Below are 17,890 nucleotides of genomic sequence, written 5' to 3'. Positions count from 1 at the left end.
CTCCTGTGGATAACGTTAGCTAACCTTCCGCGCAAATGGATTTAGCATCAGGGATGCTGCCACACACCCTAGCTTACGAAAACAGACATAAACCAGACACTCACCACACAGAAATGGGTGCCAAATTCCTCTTTTCGGGAAGGCAAACTCGACCCCAGCAAATTTCAGAGGCTCCTACAAAGCCAAAAGCGGTGTGCTCTGCAACAGCTGTGTTCTGTTTTGAATGAGGATTGAATAGACACGAGAAAAGGGGCGGGATTTAGAAAGTTCGCTCGCCTTCGCTGTTGCCCGCTGAAACCTGGTCTCAGAGCAAGTCGTATTGTTGTGTACGTGTGTAGCTAAATCCGAAACTTGCAACAGATGTGTTCTGTTTTGAATAAGGGTGAATGGACACGGGAAAAATGGCGGGATTTAGAAAGTCGCCCGCTGCAACCTGGTCTCAGAGCACTTCGTGTACGGAAATCCGAAAGCCTAGTTTTCAGGATAATAAATGACATGTCCAATGGTATGTTTTAATTTGTGGATGTCAGGCACCAATTTTGTATGATATAATACGAATTGTAATTCGTGACATATGTTACGAATTTGCAAAATACAGAATATGTTAAACTTTGCAAAATTAACTATATGTTACAAAATTTGAAAAAAATATGATATGTTACGAATTCTAGCTAGACAGTTAGGTGGCTAACCTTAGCAAGCTGGCTAACGTTAGCTAGTGTAACGGATGTGAAACGGCTAGCTTAGTTAGCGGTACGCACTAAATAGCGTTTCAATCGGTGACGTAACCTGCTCTGAGACCTTGAAGTAGTAGTTCCCCTTGCTCTGCAAGGGTGGTGGCTTTTGTGGAGCGATGGGTAACGATGCTTCGAGGGTGACTGTTGATGTGTGCAGAAGGTCCCTGGTTCGCGCCCGGGTATGGGCGAGGGGACGGTCTAAACTTATACTGTTACACTAGGCCAGGGGTTCGGGTTAGGTTTAGGAGTTAGGTTAAAGGAGTAAAGTTAGGAAAGCGTGCTAAGTTCTTGCAAAGTAGCTAAAACGTAGTAAGCAGTTGTAAAGTTGCTCATTAGCTAAAATTCCAAAGTTGTCCCTGATGAAATTCAAACTCCCAACCTTTGAGTTGCTAGACATTCATTCCTACCCATCCACACCAACCAACCATCCTACTTTTGTTTTTGCGTTAAGTACTCATCTGTTTTATGTAACCATATCAAACCTAACATATACTAACTAATACGAGTGTCCAGGATTTATGTTACTATGTTACGTTTAGTCTATGAGACCAGACTGCCTAAACACTGCTCTAAAATATGTTTTATGTCTCCCCCAATGTTACTAGGGAGTGTAAACTAATCCTAGATCTGTGGCTACAGATAACGGTGATTCCTACCACCGTGTGCCAGTACACCAGAGAATGCTGCGCGTGTGGAGTCTTGACTGGCACCTACCGGGGTCGCGAGACAGAGCTGGGCACTGTTTAGTTAAGTGTCTACGAGAGTGGATGATATGCCAGTGAAATTGCCACGGGTAATGAATGGTAAGAGAGAGGATAAAGGTCTGTTTTTAGGTTTCTCGCTACACCCCCAAATATTTTGCATTACAGACAAGTTTTTATCTCGGATGTGACCAGTGTGCTTCTCTGCTGGATTTGGAAGTAGCAAGACAATAGAATATGTTTACATCAATGTTTTGTAATGAAACAGCAGGGAGCAGGTCTCGAACCCTGGAGGTCAGGCGCGCTATCGACTGTGCCGCAGAAGTATGCTCGAGCAGCAGAGACGATTTCCGCGGATATAAACCCTGGGTCGTTACAATATTGTCAAATTGGCCCATTGAAGGCTGGTACTTTAATAATAATATGGGTGCAAAAAAATAAAAATAAATGTTTCAGCAATTCTGACCGAAACGTCACATTATCTGTCTGATCTGAAGCGCTTTACTCCATAACGTGAATATGTCCCACCAGATTATTCTATTTTTAACACATCACATGACATCAAATGGGATGAGCAAATTAGACGACAAAATAAAACTCTGACCTGCCCTGATGTACTCATGGACAGTGGATTTGCCATATCACGCTAGTTTTCCTTGACTTTGACTCCATCTTATGGCAGAACCTATGAACTTCGCAAACAGCTGCATTTTAACACGACCACACACTTAAATGGCGCTGTTTGTCCACTGTCAATGTGGGATGAGATACTCTCCACCATGGATTTATAACTATAATGACACCACGTGAACAGACCTGTTTGCATGAACTCATTTTAATCAAGTCAAGTTGTTGTCAATGTTCAGGCAGATAGATGTGTTGGACTGAGAATCTGTCCTTTCTCCATGTCGAGAGGAACAATCTCATTGGATGCAAAAATATTAAGTTGGTCCCCTATAGAGAAAAAAACATGTTATATTTTACAGAGCCCCATATAAATCATCCACACACAAAGGATTGGACCCTTTTTTTCAATTCCCGCCTAAAATGACATACCTAAATCTAAAACACGCACATTAGTGAATCCTTCAACCTTTTGCCCCCTGAGTCAGGGCCGGCCTTCATGGCTCAACCAACGTCAGTGAAGAGACCCACGTTTTGACACGAGTCCACAGACTTCTTACCACTACTGCTGTAGGCCGTCATGAAGCAGTAGGCCATCTTCAGATTATCTGCAACTTCCCCTGGTGGAGAGATGTAGAACATGGTGAGTTTGACCACTGGGGGATGGATTCAGGGTCTGTCTGTCTGTATTTTCTTATCATCCTTATATTTCTTATTAATAAGATGACATGTCTGAAAACATGTTTTTGTCATGCCACACTCTAACCTTTCAAATGACTTGTCAATCTGAGAAATGCAAATTGTTGCAGACTTTGCTGTTATAATCTTCTACTGAATGGGATTAAGTGTAGTGTAGTTCAGTCATGTACCTCCCTTGGACATAGTAAACCCTAAGCTTGTAGAAGCCTTCACCATGTTTATTCATCTCACAATTGTGTTTGAGCACCTGGGTGGTAGACTCAATGTTTTCTTTCACTCCTTCCATGTAGTCAGCAAGCCTTTGACACCATGACAACAGAATACATACAGTGGGGCAAAAAAGTATTTAGTCAGCCACCAATTGTGCAAGTTCTCCCACTTAAAAAGATGAGAGAGGCCTGTAATTTTCATCATAGCTACACTTCAACTATGACAGACAAAATTAGGGGAAAAAATCCAGAAAATCACATTGTAGGATTTTTAATGAATTTATTTGCAAATTATGGTGGAAAATAAGTATTTGGTCACCTACAAACAAGCAAGATTTCTGTCTCTCACAGACCTGTAACTTCTTCTTTAAGAGGCTCCTCTGTCCTCCACTTGTTACCTGTATTAATGGCACCTGTTTGAACTTGTTATCAGTATAAATGACACCTGTCCACAACCTCAAACAGTCACACTCCAAACTCCACTATGGCCAAGACCAAAGAGCTGTCAAAGGACACCAGAAACTAAATTGTAGACCTGCACCAGGCTGGGAAGACTGAATCTGCAATAGGTAAGCAGCTTGGTTTGAAGAAATCAACTGTGGGAGCAATTATTAGGAAATGGAAGACATACAAGACCACTGATAATCTCCCTCGATCTGGGGCTCCACGCAAGATCTCACCCCGTGGGGTCAAAATGATCACAAGAACGGTGAGCAAAAATCCCAGAACCACACGGGGGGACCTAGTGAATGACCTGCAGAGAGCTGGGACCAAAGTAACTAAGCCTACCATCAGTAACACACTACGCCGCCAGGGACACAAATCCTGCAGTGCCAGACGTGTCCCCCTGCTTAAGCCAGAACATGTCCAGGTCCGTCTGAAGTTTGCTAGAGAGCATTTGGATGATCCAGAAGAAGATTGGGAGAATGTCATATGGTCAGATGAAACCAAAATAAAACTTTTTTGTAAAAACTCAACTCGTCGTGTTTGGAGGACAAAGAATGCTGAGCTGCATCCAAAGAACACCATACCTACTGTGAAGCATGGGGGTAGAAACATCATGCTTTGGGACTGTTTTTCTGCAAAGGGACCAGGTCGACTGATCCGTGTAAAGGAAATAATGAATGGGGCCATGTATCGTGAGATTTTGAGTGAAAACCTCCTTCCATCAGCAAGGGCATTGAAGATTAAACGTGGCTGGGTCTTTCAGCATGACAATGATCCCAAACACATCGCCCGGGCAACGAAGGAGTGGCTTCGTAAGAAGCATTTCAAGGTCCTGGAGTGGCCTAGCCAGGACTTACAGAAAACGTTTGACCTCTGTCATTGCCAACAAAGGGTATATAACAAAGTATTGAGATAAACTTTTGTTATTGACCAAATACTTATTTTCCACCATAATTGCAAATAAATTCATTAAAAATCCTACCATGTGATTTTCTGGATTTTCTTTCCTCATTTTGTCTGTCATAGTTGAAGTGTAGCTATGATGAAAATTACAGGCCTCTCTCATCTTTTTAAGTGGGAGAACTTGCACAATTGGTGGCTGACTAAATAATTTTTTGCCCCACTGTACATGCAGAAATAGGTTAGATACTTTTATGAGGTGGAAGGCGGAAAGCTTACAGTACAAGTACATGAGGCATAAACAAACTAAACACCAACCAGAATCAGTGGTTCAGCACCCCAGTTATGGGACAGCGAAAGGGTAACCATGAGCTGAACAACACTGAGTGACCCAACCACTCACTTCAGCACATGGGACAGCGCACGTCATGCCTTACCTTCAGGGTCCTTCTCTCTGTGACACTGGTAGCTGAAATCTACCCCTATGTTATCCAAATGCTGCTTCACCTCCTTTTCGTCCTCAAAGTTTATGAGTCTAGCCGTGATTCGAATGGAGGAGCAGTGTCATAAAAATCCCTGTCTAAAAACCTCACGTGTTGAAAAGTCCACAACTTGTGACCTTGGTGTTGGACTGATGAGGTAATAATTTCAGGTCCCCGTTGAACAACAATGTAATATTGAGAGATCGTCTTGATGTGATGAACTTGCAGTGAATTATAATCTATTTTTAAGGAAAAGGTAGCTAGAGATGCTTGTTTTAGCAGATTTTTTAGAACACTCCCAACAGTAGCCATGACATCACCTACAAGCATCGCCTACCAGCGGAACCGCGCTTCTAAACACCAGCCCGCTTAACCAAGAAGCGTGCTGCACCAATGTGTCGGAGGAAACACCATTCAACTGACGACCGCTGGTGCCCGGCCCTCCACAGGGAATCGCTACGAGGTCAGCCTGCAGGTGCCCGGCCCGCCACAAGGAGTCGCTAAAGTGCAATGAGCCAATTAAAGCCCCCCTAGCCAAACCCTCCCCTAACCCGGACGACGCTGGGCCAATTGTTCGCCGCCCTATGGGACTCCCGATCATGGCCGGTTGTGAAACAGCCCAGGATCGAACCCGGGTCTGTAGTGACGACTCTAGCACTGTGATGCAGTGCCTTAGACCGCTGTGCCACTCGGGAGGCCCACATCATTACCCTGTTTTACCCCTGCACTGTTAACCGCGGCACATTGAAGCATATGTGATTGGTCTAGTTATGTAAGGGATCGGATGGATTGGATGTGCGTTTTAAATATCTATTAACTGATCTATTAAATATCTGATTAGTGGAACAATTCTCCTGCTTAACAATGGGCTAAAATATAGGGTAATAATTGTGCTTGTCAGCAAGAACACTATTACCATTCCCCACACTTGTTTTATTATTTTACTTCTTCATATTTTTTTCATTGTAATAACATATTTGAAATCTGAAAAGCCTACTCGTGTCTTTAAAAATGAAATATATGAGGCTATGTATTTTTGCCACCATTCATGGGCAGTATTGAATAAGTCATACAAATAAGCACTGGATATTGAATGCTCCAGGCCTCAAATATAATTGTAGGACATTTTAGTATTTGTGCACATGCACAGATGGCATAGATGGTAGGAAGACTCACAACTCATAAACACATCATATTTTGTCTTTGTAGAGTAAGATGATGGCAAGGACTAGTTCTTCAACTAGTTGGCATAAACCACCTGAATATTAATTTGATTTTTCTTGAAGGTTGGTTCATTTTGAGAAATTAATTGTTAGAACAAGAACATTTTAAAACTCTCAGCACTTGGGAAATATGGATCAGGGGTGGCCAACCATCCTGGAGCGCAAGCGGGGTGTACCCAAATTACAAAATATTTGTGTCCTTACCTTGAAACTAACCTATGGACAAGGAGACTGCAATCTATGATTTGGTTACCCACTGCCATCAACCATTAATATTAGTATTTCCTGAGTAGAGCCTTGGTGTAGTGGTTAAACTCCCCAGCATGTGTCGTTTACAACTTTCCACATGAGAACAGGAATCAATCCCTGCTTCCAACATTCCCACTGTTTCTCCCACTTGCCTGTCCCCCCATTTCATTACTGTCTGAATAAAGTGTCAAACCACCTCAAAAATATGTTTTAAAGAAAAGTATATTTCATCACCCCAAAATCTCAAAGTAACAAAGTAGTCGCATTTTGAGTGTTCATTTGATGCTCAAAGCATCCTGAATACCCCTGACCTGTGGTTTTTATTATTAAAATGTTCCACCCTGGTCATAGGCCTAAACCATGTCAAAATAAATAGAATGACAGAAAATGAGCTTTAAAACAATAAAATATTCCCGGGGGAGAACCCCCAACTAGGGGTTGTGCCAGGGGGCAATGAAATTCATACAGCAAATCTCACTCCAAACTTTCTCCAAAAATTGGCAGCCCAACCAAGAATTGTCAAATTAACGTCCGATTTGACTTTTTGTAGCAGGGTTGGATAATTAACATAGCAGGTTAGGATAATTCGGTTAAGGTTTGGACACGGGTTGCTAAAATTCGAAACAAATATACCTTTTGACGTTATTTTACAAAAGCTGGATCCCTTCTAGCCATGACCAGTGACTTGAAAGCGACTTCATAAAAAAAACGAATGACATTTGATCACAACAACATTAAAGGTGTATAGCTCCATATACTACAGGCGCAGTCGGACAATTTGTATCTCCATAATGCAACAACCTTTGAAAGGGACTAGACAACATTTATCCTCGAAAGCGCCCTGTATATTCCTAGCATACTGTAAATAATAGCTTCCTAGCTGGTGATGTACTTCCTGTGTCATGACCTTTGTTACTGTCTGTCAACAAAAATAGCTACATCTATCGTTTTCTCCGGTGAATGTTTACGTTCAAACTGGCTGTGTGTTGATTTAGAGATACGTATTAGCCCTGTTAACTAACGGACATGGTCTGAAAATGTTGCAGGAACATCTCTTTTCGTACCAACAAGTTAGCTAGCTAACGTTAGTTGTTAGCTCTTCGCAACAACTAGTTTCAGCTAGATTTGGCTATCTAGGTACAGTAGCAAGTTAACAAGACGAGCCGAGGCTAAAGCTATATTTATTTTTGGTCAGGTGTCGAGCCTTCCCGTCTGTTTCACTGTGCATGATATGGCCTTCAATTCCTTGACCATGGTGAGGTTTTTTTTCGCTTTACATTTCTAAAATTCAGTCGTGCATTGATCTAAAAAAGCATACAGTTAACGTTAGCTAGCTAGCCTATGCATATACACTAACTAGCTACCTTGGGATAAGGCAGAATGCCTTGATTAGAATGCCTTGGGTTTTCGATAGCAAATCAGTAACTAGCAAGCTAGCTATATAACGGTACCTGATGAAATTTGATCCACCACGATCGCGAACGTAACGTTGCTGGCTAGTTAAACCTGTCCTTAGCTGGAGGTGTCTGTTATTTTTTATTTTTTACAAATTACCACCACCAGACGTTCTCTACCTCCTCCTGTGTGTATCTGGATAACAGGTCTCATTGGCGACTATTTTAACTTTGGACATTATATCTATTTATTTATTTATTTCACCTTTATTTAACCAGGTAGGCTAGTTGAGAACAAGTTCTCATTTGCAACTGCGACCTGGCCAAGATAAAGCATAGCAGTGTGAACAGACAACACAGAGTTACACATGGAGTAAACAATTAACAAGTCAATAACACAGTAGGAAAAAAAAGGGGGAGTCTATATACAATGTGTGCAAAAGGCATGAGGAGGTAGGCGAATAATTACAATTTTGCAGATTAACACTGGAGTGATAAATGATCAGATGGTCATGTACAGGTAGAGATATTGGTGTGCAAAAGAGCAGAAAAGTAAATAAATAAAAACAGTATGGGAATGAGGTAGGTGAAAATGGGTGGGCTATTTACCAATAGACTATGTACAGCTGCAGCGATCGGTTAGCTGCTCAGATAGCTGATGTTTGAAGTTGGTGAGGGAGATAAGTCTCCAACTTCAGCGATTTTTGCAGTTCGTTCCAGTCACAGGCAGCAGAGTACTGAAACGAAAGGCGGCCAAATGAGGTGTTGGCTTTAGGGATGATCAGTGAGATGCACCTGCTGGAGCGAGTGCTACGGATGGGTGTTGCCATCGTGACCAGTGAACTGAGATAAGGCGGAGCTTTACCTAGCAAGGACTTGTAGATGACCTGGAGCCAGTGGGTCTGGTGACGAATATGTAGCGAGGGCCAGCCGACTAGAGCATACAAGTCGCAGTTGTGGGTGGTATAAGGTGCTTTAGTGACAAAACGGATGGCACTGTGATAGACTGCATCCAGTTTGCTGAGTAGAGTGTTGGAAGCCATTTTGTAGATGACATCGCCAAAGTCAAGGATCGGTAGGATAGTCCGTTTTACTAGGGTAAGCTTGGCGGCGTGAGTGAAGGAGGCTTTGTTGCGGAATAGAAAGCCGACTCTTGATTTGATTTTCGATTGGAGATGTTTGATATGAGTCTGGAAGGAGAGTTTGCAGTCTAGCCAGACACCTAGGTACTTATAGATGTCCACATATTCAAGGTCGGAACCATCCAGGGTGGTGATGCTAGGCGGGCATGCGGGTGCAGGCAGCGATCGGTTGAAAAGCATGCATTTGGTTTTACTAGCGTTTAAGAGCAGTTGGAGGCCGCGGAAGGAGTGTTGTATGGCATTGAAGCTCGTTTGGAGGTTAGATAGCACAGTGTCCAATGACGGGCCGAAGGTATATAGAATGGTGTCGTCTGCGTAGAGGTGGATCAGGGAATCGCCCGCAGCAAGAGCAACATCATTGATATATACAGAGAAAAGAGTCGGCCCGAGAATTGAACCCTGTGGCACCCCCATAGAGACTGCCAGAGGACCGGACAGCATGCCCTCCGATTTGACACACTGAACTCTGTCTGCAAAGTAATTGGTGAACCAGGCAAGGCAGTCATCCGAAAAACCGAGGCTATTGAGTCTGCTGATAAGAATATGGTGATTGACAGAGTCGAAAGCCTTGGCAAGGTCGATGAAGACGCCTGCACAGTACTGTCTTTTATCGATGGCGGTTATGATATCGTTTAGTACCTTGAGTGTGGCTGAGGTGCACCCGTGACCGGCTCGGAAACCAGATTGCACAGCGGAGAAGGTACGGTGGGATTCGAGATGGTCAGTGACCTGTTTGTTGACTTGGCTTTCGAAGACCTTAGATAGGCAGGGCAGGATGGATATAGGTCTGTAACAGTTTGGGTCCAGGGTGTCTCCCCCTTTGAAGAGGGGGATGACTGCGGCAGCTTTCCAATCCTTGGGGATCTCAGACGATATGAAAGAGAGGTTGAACAGGCTGGTAATAGGGGTTGCGACAATGGCAATCTATTCAAATGTTTGGTATGCCATTTGGGAATACTGCCTTGAAGTGCGGGCATAAGTGTCTAATGGTGATCTCTTGCCTTGTGTGTTCCAGGATGAGGCATCCCCTGCATCTCTGACGGATCTGTGTCTGTCCTATGTCAGTAGGAACCTGGAGAGGTTCTGTGTGAAGCATGCTGATGGATCTCTCTGTCTCAGAGACTCTCTGCTGTTTCCCCAGGAGCTAGCTGACCAGCTGCTGGCTAAGATGGCCACTGAAGGTGAGCAAGGAGGATGAAGTAGTCAACCGTCACAGATCCAAGCTTCGATCCTTACGTTGATCATTAGCAGAAAACACAAAACAGGCAGTGTCTAGAGCAGTAATGAGCTAATTCCTTAAATGATTTTGTCTCCGCTCTAACAAAAAAGGTGTGTATGTGTGTGTTTCTAGGTCTGTTGAATGACAGTACAGTAGGAGTGTTTCGTAGCAGTGAGTACCTTCGGCTGCGTCGTGCGTGTATTCGTACGGCCCGTATCTCTGCCGAGGCGTTCCAGAGAGCTCTCTGTCCTCACCGCCTGCTGGAGCTGGACGCTGCTAGGGTCAACGCTGACCTCACAATCTCTGACATACTACATGGCCTTGCCTCCAACAAACACTGCCGGGTAAGCACACTAATAAGAGAGCCTCCAGCAGTTAGACACCCACAAACACTAACCTTCTCTCACTCTCCCCCTTCTCCCTCTCCCCCCCAGGAGAGCTTGCAGCGGTTGGTCCTTACAGGTCTGACCATGTCCTCTCTGGAGGAACCGTCATGTCACTGTTTCAGCTCTCTCCAGGGGCTGCGGTCCCTCTCCCTGGCCAATGTGGACTTCTACGACTCTGGGCTGGCTGATGTGTGTTCCCTGTCCCGCCTGGAGAGCCTGGACCTGTCCAACACCTCCGTGACCAACCTCAACCCTCTACTGGGACTCAGAGAGAGGCTGAGGTCACTAACACTACACCAGCTGAAGAGGCTGGAGATGAGCACTGCCCAGCTACTAGCTGTCATTGGACAACTGGAGGCACTGCAGGTGGGTGGGGACAGCTCTGATGCTGAAGTTTTACATTGATTTCCTCCACTATAAGGTGTGTGTAATATACATATATACAGTTGAAGTTTACATACACCTTAGCCAAATACATTTAAACCCAGTTTTTCACAATTCCTGCCATTTAATCCAAGTAAAAATTCCCTGTCTTAGGTCAGTTAGGATCACCACTTTATTTTAAGAATGTGAAATGTCAGAATAATAGTAGAGAGAATTATTTATTTCATCTTTTATTTCTTTCCTCACATTCCAAGTGAGTCAGAAGTTTACATTCACTCAATTAGTATTTGGTGGCATTGCCTTTAAATTGTTTAACTTGGGTCAAATGTTTCAGGAAGCCTTCCACAAACTTCCCACAATAAGTTGGGTGAATTTTGGTCCATTCCTCCTGACAGAGCTGGTTTAACTGAGTCAGGTTTGGAGGCCTCCTTGCTCGTACACGCTTTTTCAGTTCTCCCCACAAATGTTCTATAGGATTGAGGTCAGGGCTTTGTGAAGGCCACTCCAATACTTTGACTTTGTCCTTAAGCCATTTTGCCACGACTTTGGAAGTATGCTTGGGGTCATTGTCCATTTGGAAGACCCATTTGCGACCAAGCTTTAACTTCCTGACTGATATCCACTTAATTTTCTATCCTCATGATGCCATCTATTTTGTGAAGTGCACCAGTCCCTCCTGCAGCAAAGCATCCCCACAACATGATGCTGCCACCCCTGTGCTTCACGGTTGGGATGGTGTTCTTCAGCTTGCAAGCCTCCCCCTTTTTCTCCAAACATAACTATGGTCATTATGGCCAAACAGTTCTATTTTTGTTTCATCAGACCAGAGGACAAAAAGTACGATCTTTGTCCCCATGTGCAGTTGCAAACCATAGTATGGCTTTTTTATGGCGGTTTTGGAGCAGTGGCTTCTTCCTTGCCGAGTGGCCTTTCAGGTTATGTCGATATAGGACTCATTTTACTATGGATATAGATACTTTTGTACCCGTGAAGATGCTGGAGGAAACAAGGTCCTTTGCTGCTGTTCTGAGTTTGATTTGCGTTTTTGTCACCAAAGAATGTTCATCTCTAGGAGACAGAATGCGTCTCCTTCCTGAGTGGTATGACGGCTGCGTGGTCCCATGGTGTTTATACTTGCGTACTATTGTTTGTACAGATGAACGTGGTACCTTCAGGCGTTTGGAAATTGCTCCCAAGGATGAACCAAACTTGTGGAGGTCTTGGCTGATTTCTTTTGATTTTCCCATGATGTCAAGCAAAGAGGCACTGAGTTTGAAGGTAGGCCTTGAAATACATCCACAGGTACACATCCAATTCACTCAAATTATGTCAATTAGCCTATCAGAAGCTAAAGTCATGACATCATTTTCTGGAATTTTCCAAGCTGTTTAAAGGCACAGTCAACTTAGTGTATGTAAACTTCTGACCCACTGGAATTGTGATACAGTGAATTATAAGTGAAATAATCTGTCTGTAAACAATTGTTGGAAAAATTACTTGTCATGCACAAAGTAGTTGTCTTAACCGACTTGCCAAAACTTTAGTTTGTTAACAGGACATTTTTGGAGTGGTTGAAAAACAAGTTTTAATTACTCACTACCAAGTTCCAAACTGCGTCTAGAAGCAACGTCAGCGCAAGAACTGTTCGTTGGGAGCTTCATGAAATGGGTTTCCATGGGCGAGCAGCCGCCCACAAGCTTAAGATCACCGTGCGCAATGCCAAGTGTCGGCTGGAGTGGTGTAAAGCTTGCTGCCATTGGACTCTGGAGCAGTAGAACCGCTTTCTCTGGAGTGATGAATCACGCGTCTCCATCTGGGAGTCCGAAGGACGAATCTGGGTTTGGCAGATGCCAGGAAAACGCTACCTGCCTCAATGCATAGTGCCAACTGTAAAGTTTGGTGGAAGAGGAATAATGGTCTGGGGCTGTTTTTCATGGTTCGGGCTAGGTCCCTTAGTTCCAGTGAAGGGAAATTTTAACGATACAGCATACAATTACATTACATAGACGATTCTATGCTTCCAAATTTGTGGCAACATTTTGGGGATAGCCCTTTCCTGTTTCAGCATGACAATGCCCCCGTGCACAAAGCGAGGTCCATACAGAAAGGGTTTGTCGAGATCGATGTGGAAGAACTTGACTGGATGCACAGAGCCCTGACCTCAACCCCATCGAACACCTTTGGGATGAATTGGAACGCTAACTGCGAGCCAGGGTTAAATCGCCCCAACATCAGTTCTCGACCTCACTAATGCTCTTGTGGCTGAATGAAAGCAAGTCCCCGCAGCAATGTTCCAACATCTATTGGAAAGCATTCCCAGAAGAGTGGAGGATGTTATAGCACCACAGGGGGGACCAACGCCATATTAATTCCTATTATTTTTGGAATGAGATGTTTTGTCATGTAGTGTGCATTGCTGAGCCAAGTTTCTGAAACCTTTTTAGTGATCCGTCACAGTGATTGTTAGCTATCCCTGAACTTTACTTGCGGTGCTCTAATGGTTTTACTTATGATACACAAGCATTGTGTGTGTGTGTGTGTGTGTGTGTGTGTGTGTGTGTGTGTGTGTGTGTGTGTGTGTGTGTGTGTGTGTGTGTGTGTGTGTGTGTGTGTGTGTGTGTGTGTGTGTGTGTGTGTGTGTGTGTGTGTGTGTGTGTGTGTGTGAACCTAACCATGCAGCACTTGGACATCAGTGATGATAAACAGTTCACATCAGACGTGGCTCGTCAGCTGCTGGGTGAGCCTGGGATCCTGCCTGCTCTGGTCTCGCTGGATGTGTCTGGACGCAAACAGGTATTGGAGACAGACTATGAGTTTAGTTGACTAGAGTTGTGAGTGGGTGTATTGCAGACCTGGCTGTGTGTGTAGAGCAGGGTTCACCAATCGGCGGCCCGAGCCTATTGGGATTTTCGCTGTTGGACATAAAGACTGTAAAATCAGCTCAAATTGATTTTCATTTACGAAATCTGTTCCCAGGTATTCTCACTCATGAATACAGAGGCATCTGTTTTTGTCAAATGCTAAGTCTTTTGGCGATTCTTATGGTCAATTTGCAATTTTGTTCTGGTCCCCCGATCATCCGCTCACGGGTGAATGTAGTTGGGGACCCTGGTGTAGAGTGTTTACCTGGTGTGTGTGTTATGCCAGGTGACGGATGCGGCGGTCAAGGCATTTGTAGAGGAGCGTCCAGGGATGACCTTTGTTGGTCTGCTGGCTACAGACGCTGGCTTCTCTAACTTCCTCAATGGAAAGGGCAGCCTCAAGGTGGGTCTCACTGTCTCCTTTTTTTTTTATCTGTCTCTCTTGCTATGTTGCCTTTGTGTAGAGTAAGCAGCATATTGAGAGCACTACGTGTTGTGTATGTCCTCTCAGGTGACAGGAGAGGCCAATGAGACTCAGATCTGTGAGGCGCTGCGTCGCTACAGTGAGAGGGAGGGCTTTGTCAGAGAGGCTCTGTTTCATCTCTTCAGTCTCACACACGTCATGGAGAAACCACGCCCTGACATACTCAAGGTACACACACTTTAGGTACACACACACACTTTGTCATTCTGTCTCCTTCACCTCCACCTAAATCTTACTACAGCCTGGCTCTTAGTCAGTGGTACAACTTTTTAGAAAGTAATTTATTCTCTTCTCCCTATCTCTCTCTCCCTCTATCGTTCTATTTAGTTGGTAGTTTTGGGGATGAAGAACCACCCTGCCACCCTGAACGTCCAGTTGGCAGCCAGTGCATGTGTGTTTAACCTGACCAAGCAGGACCTGGCAGCGGGCATACCTGTTAGACTGCTGGGCACAGTCACTCAACTACTGCTGGAGGCCATGTGCACCTTCCCTAACCACCAACAGGTGCACACACACTCTCACCTTCTCCATCAAATTGTTTACACATATTCAGTTTCTTCCCATCTGCAAACACAGACGGGCTAGGGGCTGTTTGAGGACCAGGCCAGAATGTGTGTTTTGTTTTGTTTGGTCTCTGACTGCCATCTTGGATCCTCTCTTTCCAGTTGCAGAAGAATTGCCTGCTCTCTCTGTGCAGTGATCGCATACTGCAGGAGGTTCCCTTCAACAGGTACACATACATTTTTAGTTACGTTGACTTACTGTAGATACATTTATCCCTTAAGATTATGAGCTCTATTTGAACAAACTTAACGCAATGGTAAATCTAAGTGCACTATAGGTTCAGGGGTTTGTCAGAAATATTTTTGCTAATTTCACTATCAGAATTATGTGGGCGGTAGTGTGAAAGGGATGGGTTTTGTATAGCGGTCGACCGATTAATCGGAATGGCCAATTTAATTAGGGCTGATTTCAAGTTTTCATAACAATCGGTAATCTGCATTTTTGGACACCGATTATGGACGATTACATTGTACTCCACGAGGAGACTGCGTGGCAGGCTGACTACCTGTTATGCGAGTGCAGCAAGGAGCCACGGTAAGGTGCTAGCTAGCTTTAAACATATTTTATAAAAAACAATCTATCTTAACATAATCACTAGTTAACTACACACGGTTGATTATATTACTAGTTTATCTAGCTTGTCCTGCATGACATATAATCGATGCGGTGCCTGTTAATTTATCATTGAATTAAGCAAGATTAAATTCACTATCGATAAGGCCTAAAATGACAGTGAATAATTCTAATTAACTTTGAATAAAATTGAACAACTTGCTTTTAATTAAGCTATGTCTAAATACAGTTACAGCATATAATATTATGCCTAAGGCAACGTAGACTATGGAGGGTTTTACATACAAAAGAGCTGGGGAAATATCCAATATAAAGAGAAAGGTGGAACGTCCACTCACTGTTACATCTCCTATATATGTAGCTATAGCCTACCATTGCTGTTGACTGTTGATAGGGCCAGTAGTGACTGCCACTTGAAAGGTCAACTTTCAAATATAGCTTTCAAATGCATTCAGCACCACTGACAGTGATTGGAATTTGACAGTTGGGTCCAACAGAGGAAAGTGTCATTTTTTTTTTGACGAAATTGAAAAAGCATGACCCTCCCATTTTCCTCCGGGTAACAATTGTGTACATTTCTACCGCTCCCTAAGCAGTCTTTTTAAAATACATTTGTGTTCCTAAACAGGCTTCCTACAGTCAGACAACTTTCATTCAATGTTATCGCATATAATGAGTCCAAATGTTTCACAGAAGCTGGACAAAAATAATGTCCAATATAAATAAAAAAAGGGTCATGTCTATTTTGCTGCTCGCAATATTTTAATAAAACGTTGGTGATGTAATAAAGGCTACTGTGTGTACCACCACTGGCAAAATCGCTGCAACATCCAATTGCGTTACATCTAAGACCCGCTTTTGGTTGGTCTTAAATATCCCTAGTTGCGCTTGCTGAAATTGGCATATTGGCGCATATTTTTAAGGACACACCAAGTATTTTCACCCCTCCCACCTCAGCGCAAGCGAGCTGATGAAGTTAGACAGGGAAATTGCCAAACCTGGCTAAAGGGCTGTGAGGCTGTTTTTACATGACGAAATTGCAAACTTACTTGCGTTTGACACTTGCGCCTTCTTACCGCTAGCCGAAAATAGAGCCCTATTTCTGACAAGAAACGTAGTATGTACAGTGTATATGCGTATCCGTTGTACAGTTGTGTGTGTGGTCTATTACAGGTTTGAAGCAGCTAAGCTGGTGATGCAGTGGTTATGTAACCATGAGGACCAGAACATGCAGAGGATGGCTGTGGCTATCATCTCTATACTGGCTGCCAAGGTGTGTGTGCATGTGCGCGCGCATAATAATGTATTAGAAATGTGTCTACAGTTTGGCCTTTACTAACATTTGTGTGTTTAACTTCAGTTGTCTACAGAGCAGACGGCACAGCTGGGAGCAGAGCTCTTCATAGTGAAGGTAAAACTGTTCACTAAACACATATTTTACACCCTCCATTCAAACAGCTCCACATACACTGAGTGTACAAAACAGTAGGAACGTTTCTCAATTATTGAGTTCCACCCCCTTTTGCCCTCAAAACAGCCTTAATTCGTCGGGGCATGGACTCTACAAGGTGTCAAGCGTTCCACAGGGATTCTGGCCAATGTTGACTTCAATGCTTCCCACAGTTGTGTCAAGTTGGCTGAGTGTTCTTTGGGTGGTGGACTATTCTTGATGCACACGGGAAACTGTTGAGCGTGAAAAACCCAGCAGCGTTACAGTTCTTGACGCACTCAAACCGGTGCGCCTGGCACCTACTTCCATACCCCGTTAAAGGCACTTAAATATTTTGTCTTTCCCACTCACCCTCTGAATTGCACACATTCTCAAGGCATAAAAATCATTATTTAACCTGTCTCCTCCCCTTCATCTACACTGATTTGAAGTGGATTTAACAAGTGACATTAATAAGGGATAGCTTTCACCTGGATTCACCTGTGTCATGGAAAGAGTAGTTGTTCCTAATGATTCAATGCTGTGTACACTTTCCCCTTCTAAATGATTGACCCTTCGCTAAGCCCCACCCCAGAATTCTGGGCAACCAATCGAAGGGCTCCAATGGACAGAGTTTTTTTTTAAATGGCTGAATTAAAAGAGCCCAGAAACTTTCCATGTGCATAAAAAGCTTATTTCTTTCAAATTTGGTACACAAATGTGTTTACATCCCTATTAGTGAGCATTATATATCAAGAAGCTGATTAAACGGCATCATCATTACACAGGTGCACCTTGTGCTGGGGGAAATAAATGGCCTCTCTAAAATACAATACTACAGATGTCTCAAGTTTTGAGGGAGCGTGCAATTGGCATGCTGACTGTATGCATGTCCACCAGAGCTGTTGCCAGAGACTTTAATGTTAATTTCCTCTACCATAAGCCACCTTCAATGTTGTTTTAGTGAATATGGCATTCCGTCCAACGGCGTCACAACCTTCGACCATGTCTAGCCACGCTATCCCAGGGCCTCCACATCCGGCTTCTTTACCTGCGGGTTCATCTGTGACCAGCCACCCGACATTTGATGAAACTGGGGGTTTGCTCAACTGAAGAATTTCTGCACAAACTGTCAGAACCCATCTCAAGGAAGCTCATCTGTCTGCTCGTCGTCCTCACCTGG

General features: G+C 43.8%; 2 protein-coding genes and 1 long non-coding RNA gene across 15 annotated transcripts in view; 1 reads left to right on the top strand and 2 right to left on the bottom strand.

The window, feature by feature from the left end:
* The window catches only part of LOC110521611 (ras-specific guanine nucleotide-releasing factor RalGPS2), a 141,786-nt gene extending 141,486 nt beyond the window's left edge, over positions 1-300 (bottom strand). For 7 of the 10 annotated variants that reach the window (XM_090231663.1, XM_021599289.3, XM_090231669.1 and 4 more), the window contains exon 1: positions 105-254. The gene's annotated coding sequence lies outside the window, so the exon portion shown is untranslated. Of the gene's footprint in view, positions 1-104 lie in introns of all 10 variants that reach the window. The other 3 variants (XM_090231662.1, XM_021599288.3, XM_021599291.3) reach the window with 1 other exon arrangement.
* Positions 301-2,253: 1,953 nt separating this feature from the next.
* LOC110521610 (uncharacterized) lies at positions 2,254-7,883 on the bottom strand. Its single transcript, XR_016495188.1, has 2 exons — positions 7,723-7,883; positions 2,254-2,682 (listed from the first exon to the last, which is right to left on the bottom strand). It is a non-coding gene; the product is annotated as an uncharacterized LOC110521610 (long non-coding RNA).
* Positions 6,986-17,890, top strand: part of LOC110521609 (protein zyg-11 homolog) — a 27,909-nt gene continuing 17,004 nt past the window's right edge. The window contains exons 1-11 of one of the 4 annotated variants that reach the window (XM_021599286.3): positions 6,990-7,526; positions 9,823-9,988; positions 10,159-10,370; positions 10,461-10,778; positions 13,476-13,589; positions 13,944-14,060; positions 14,169-14,309; positions 14,469-14,645; positions 14,807-14,871; positions 16,452-16,551; positions 16,639-16,689. In XM_021599286.3, coding sequence (XP_021454961.3) covers positions 7,503-7,526; positions 9,823-9,988; positions 10,159-10,370; positions 10,461-10,778; positions 13,476-13,589; positions 13,944-14,060; positions 14,169-14,309; positions 14,469-14,645; positions 14,807-14,871; positions 16,452-16,551; positions 16,639-16,689 — 1,485 coding nt within the window. In that variant the 5' untranslated portion in view covers positions 6,990-7,502. Of the gene's footprint in view, positions 7,527-9,822; positions 9,989-10,158; positions 10,779-13,475; positions 13,590-13,943; positions 14,061-14,168; positions 14,310-14,468; positions 14,646-14,806; positions 14,872-16,451; positions 16,552-16,638; positions 16,690-17,890 lie in introns of all 4 variants that reach the window. The other 3 variants (XM_090231661.1, XM_021599284.3, XM_021599285.3) reach the window with 3 other exon arrangements.

Source organism: Oncorhynchus mykiss, chromosome 4, assembly GCF_057628025.1.
Source record: "Oncorhynchus mykiss isolate SJ-2025 chromosome 4, ASM5762802v1, whole genome shotgun sequence".
Classification (NCBI taxonomy): Eukaryota; Metazoa; Chordata; class Actinopteri; order Salmoniformes; family Salmonidae; genus Oncorhynchus; species Oncorhynchus mykiss.
Note: the sequence above shows the minus strand (reverse complement) of the source record. Positions and strands in the feature narration are given on the sequence as shown.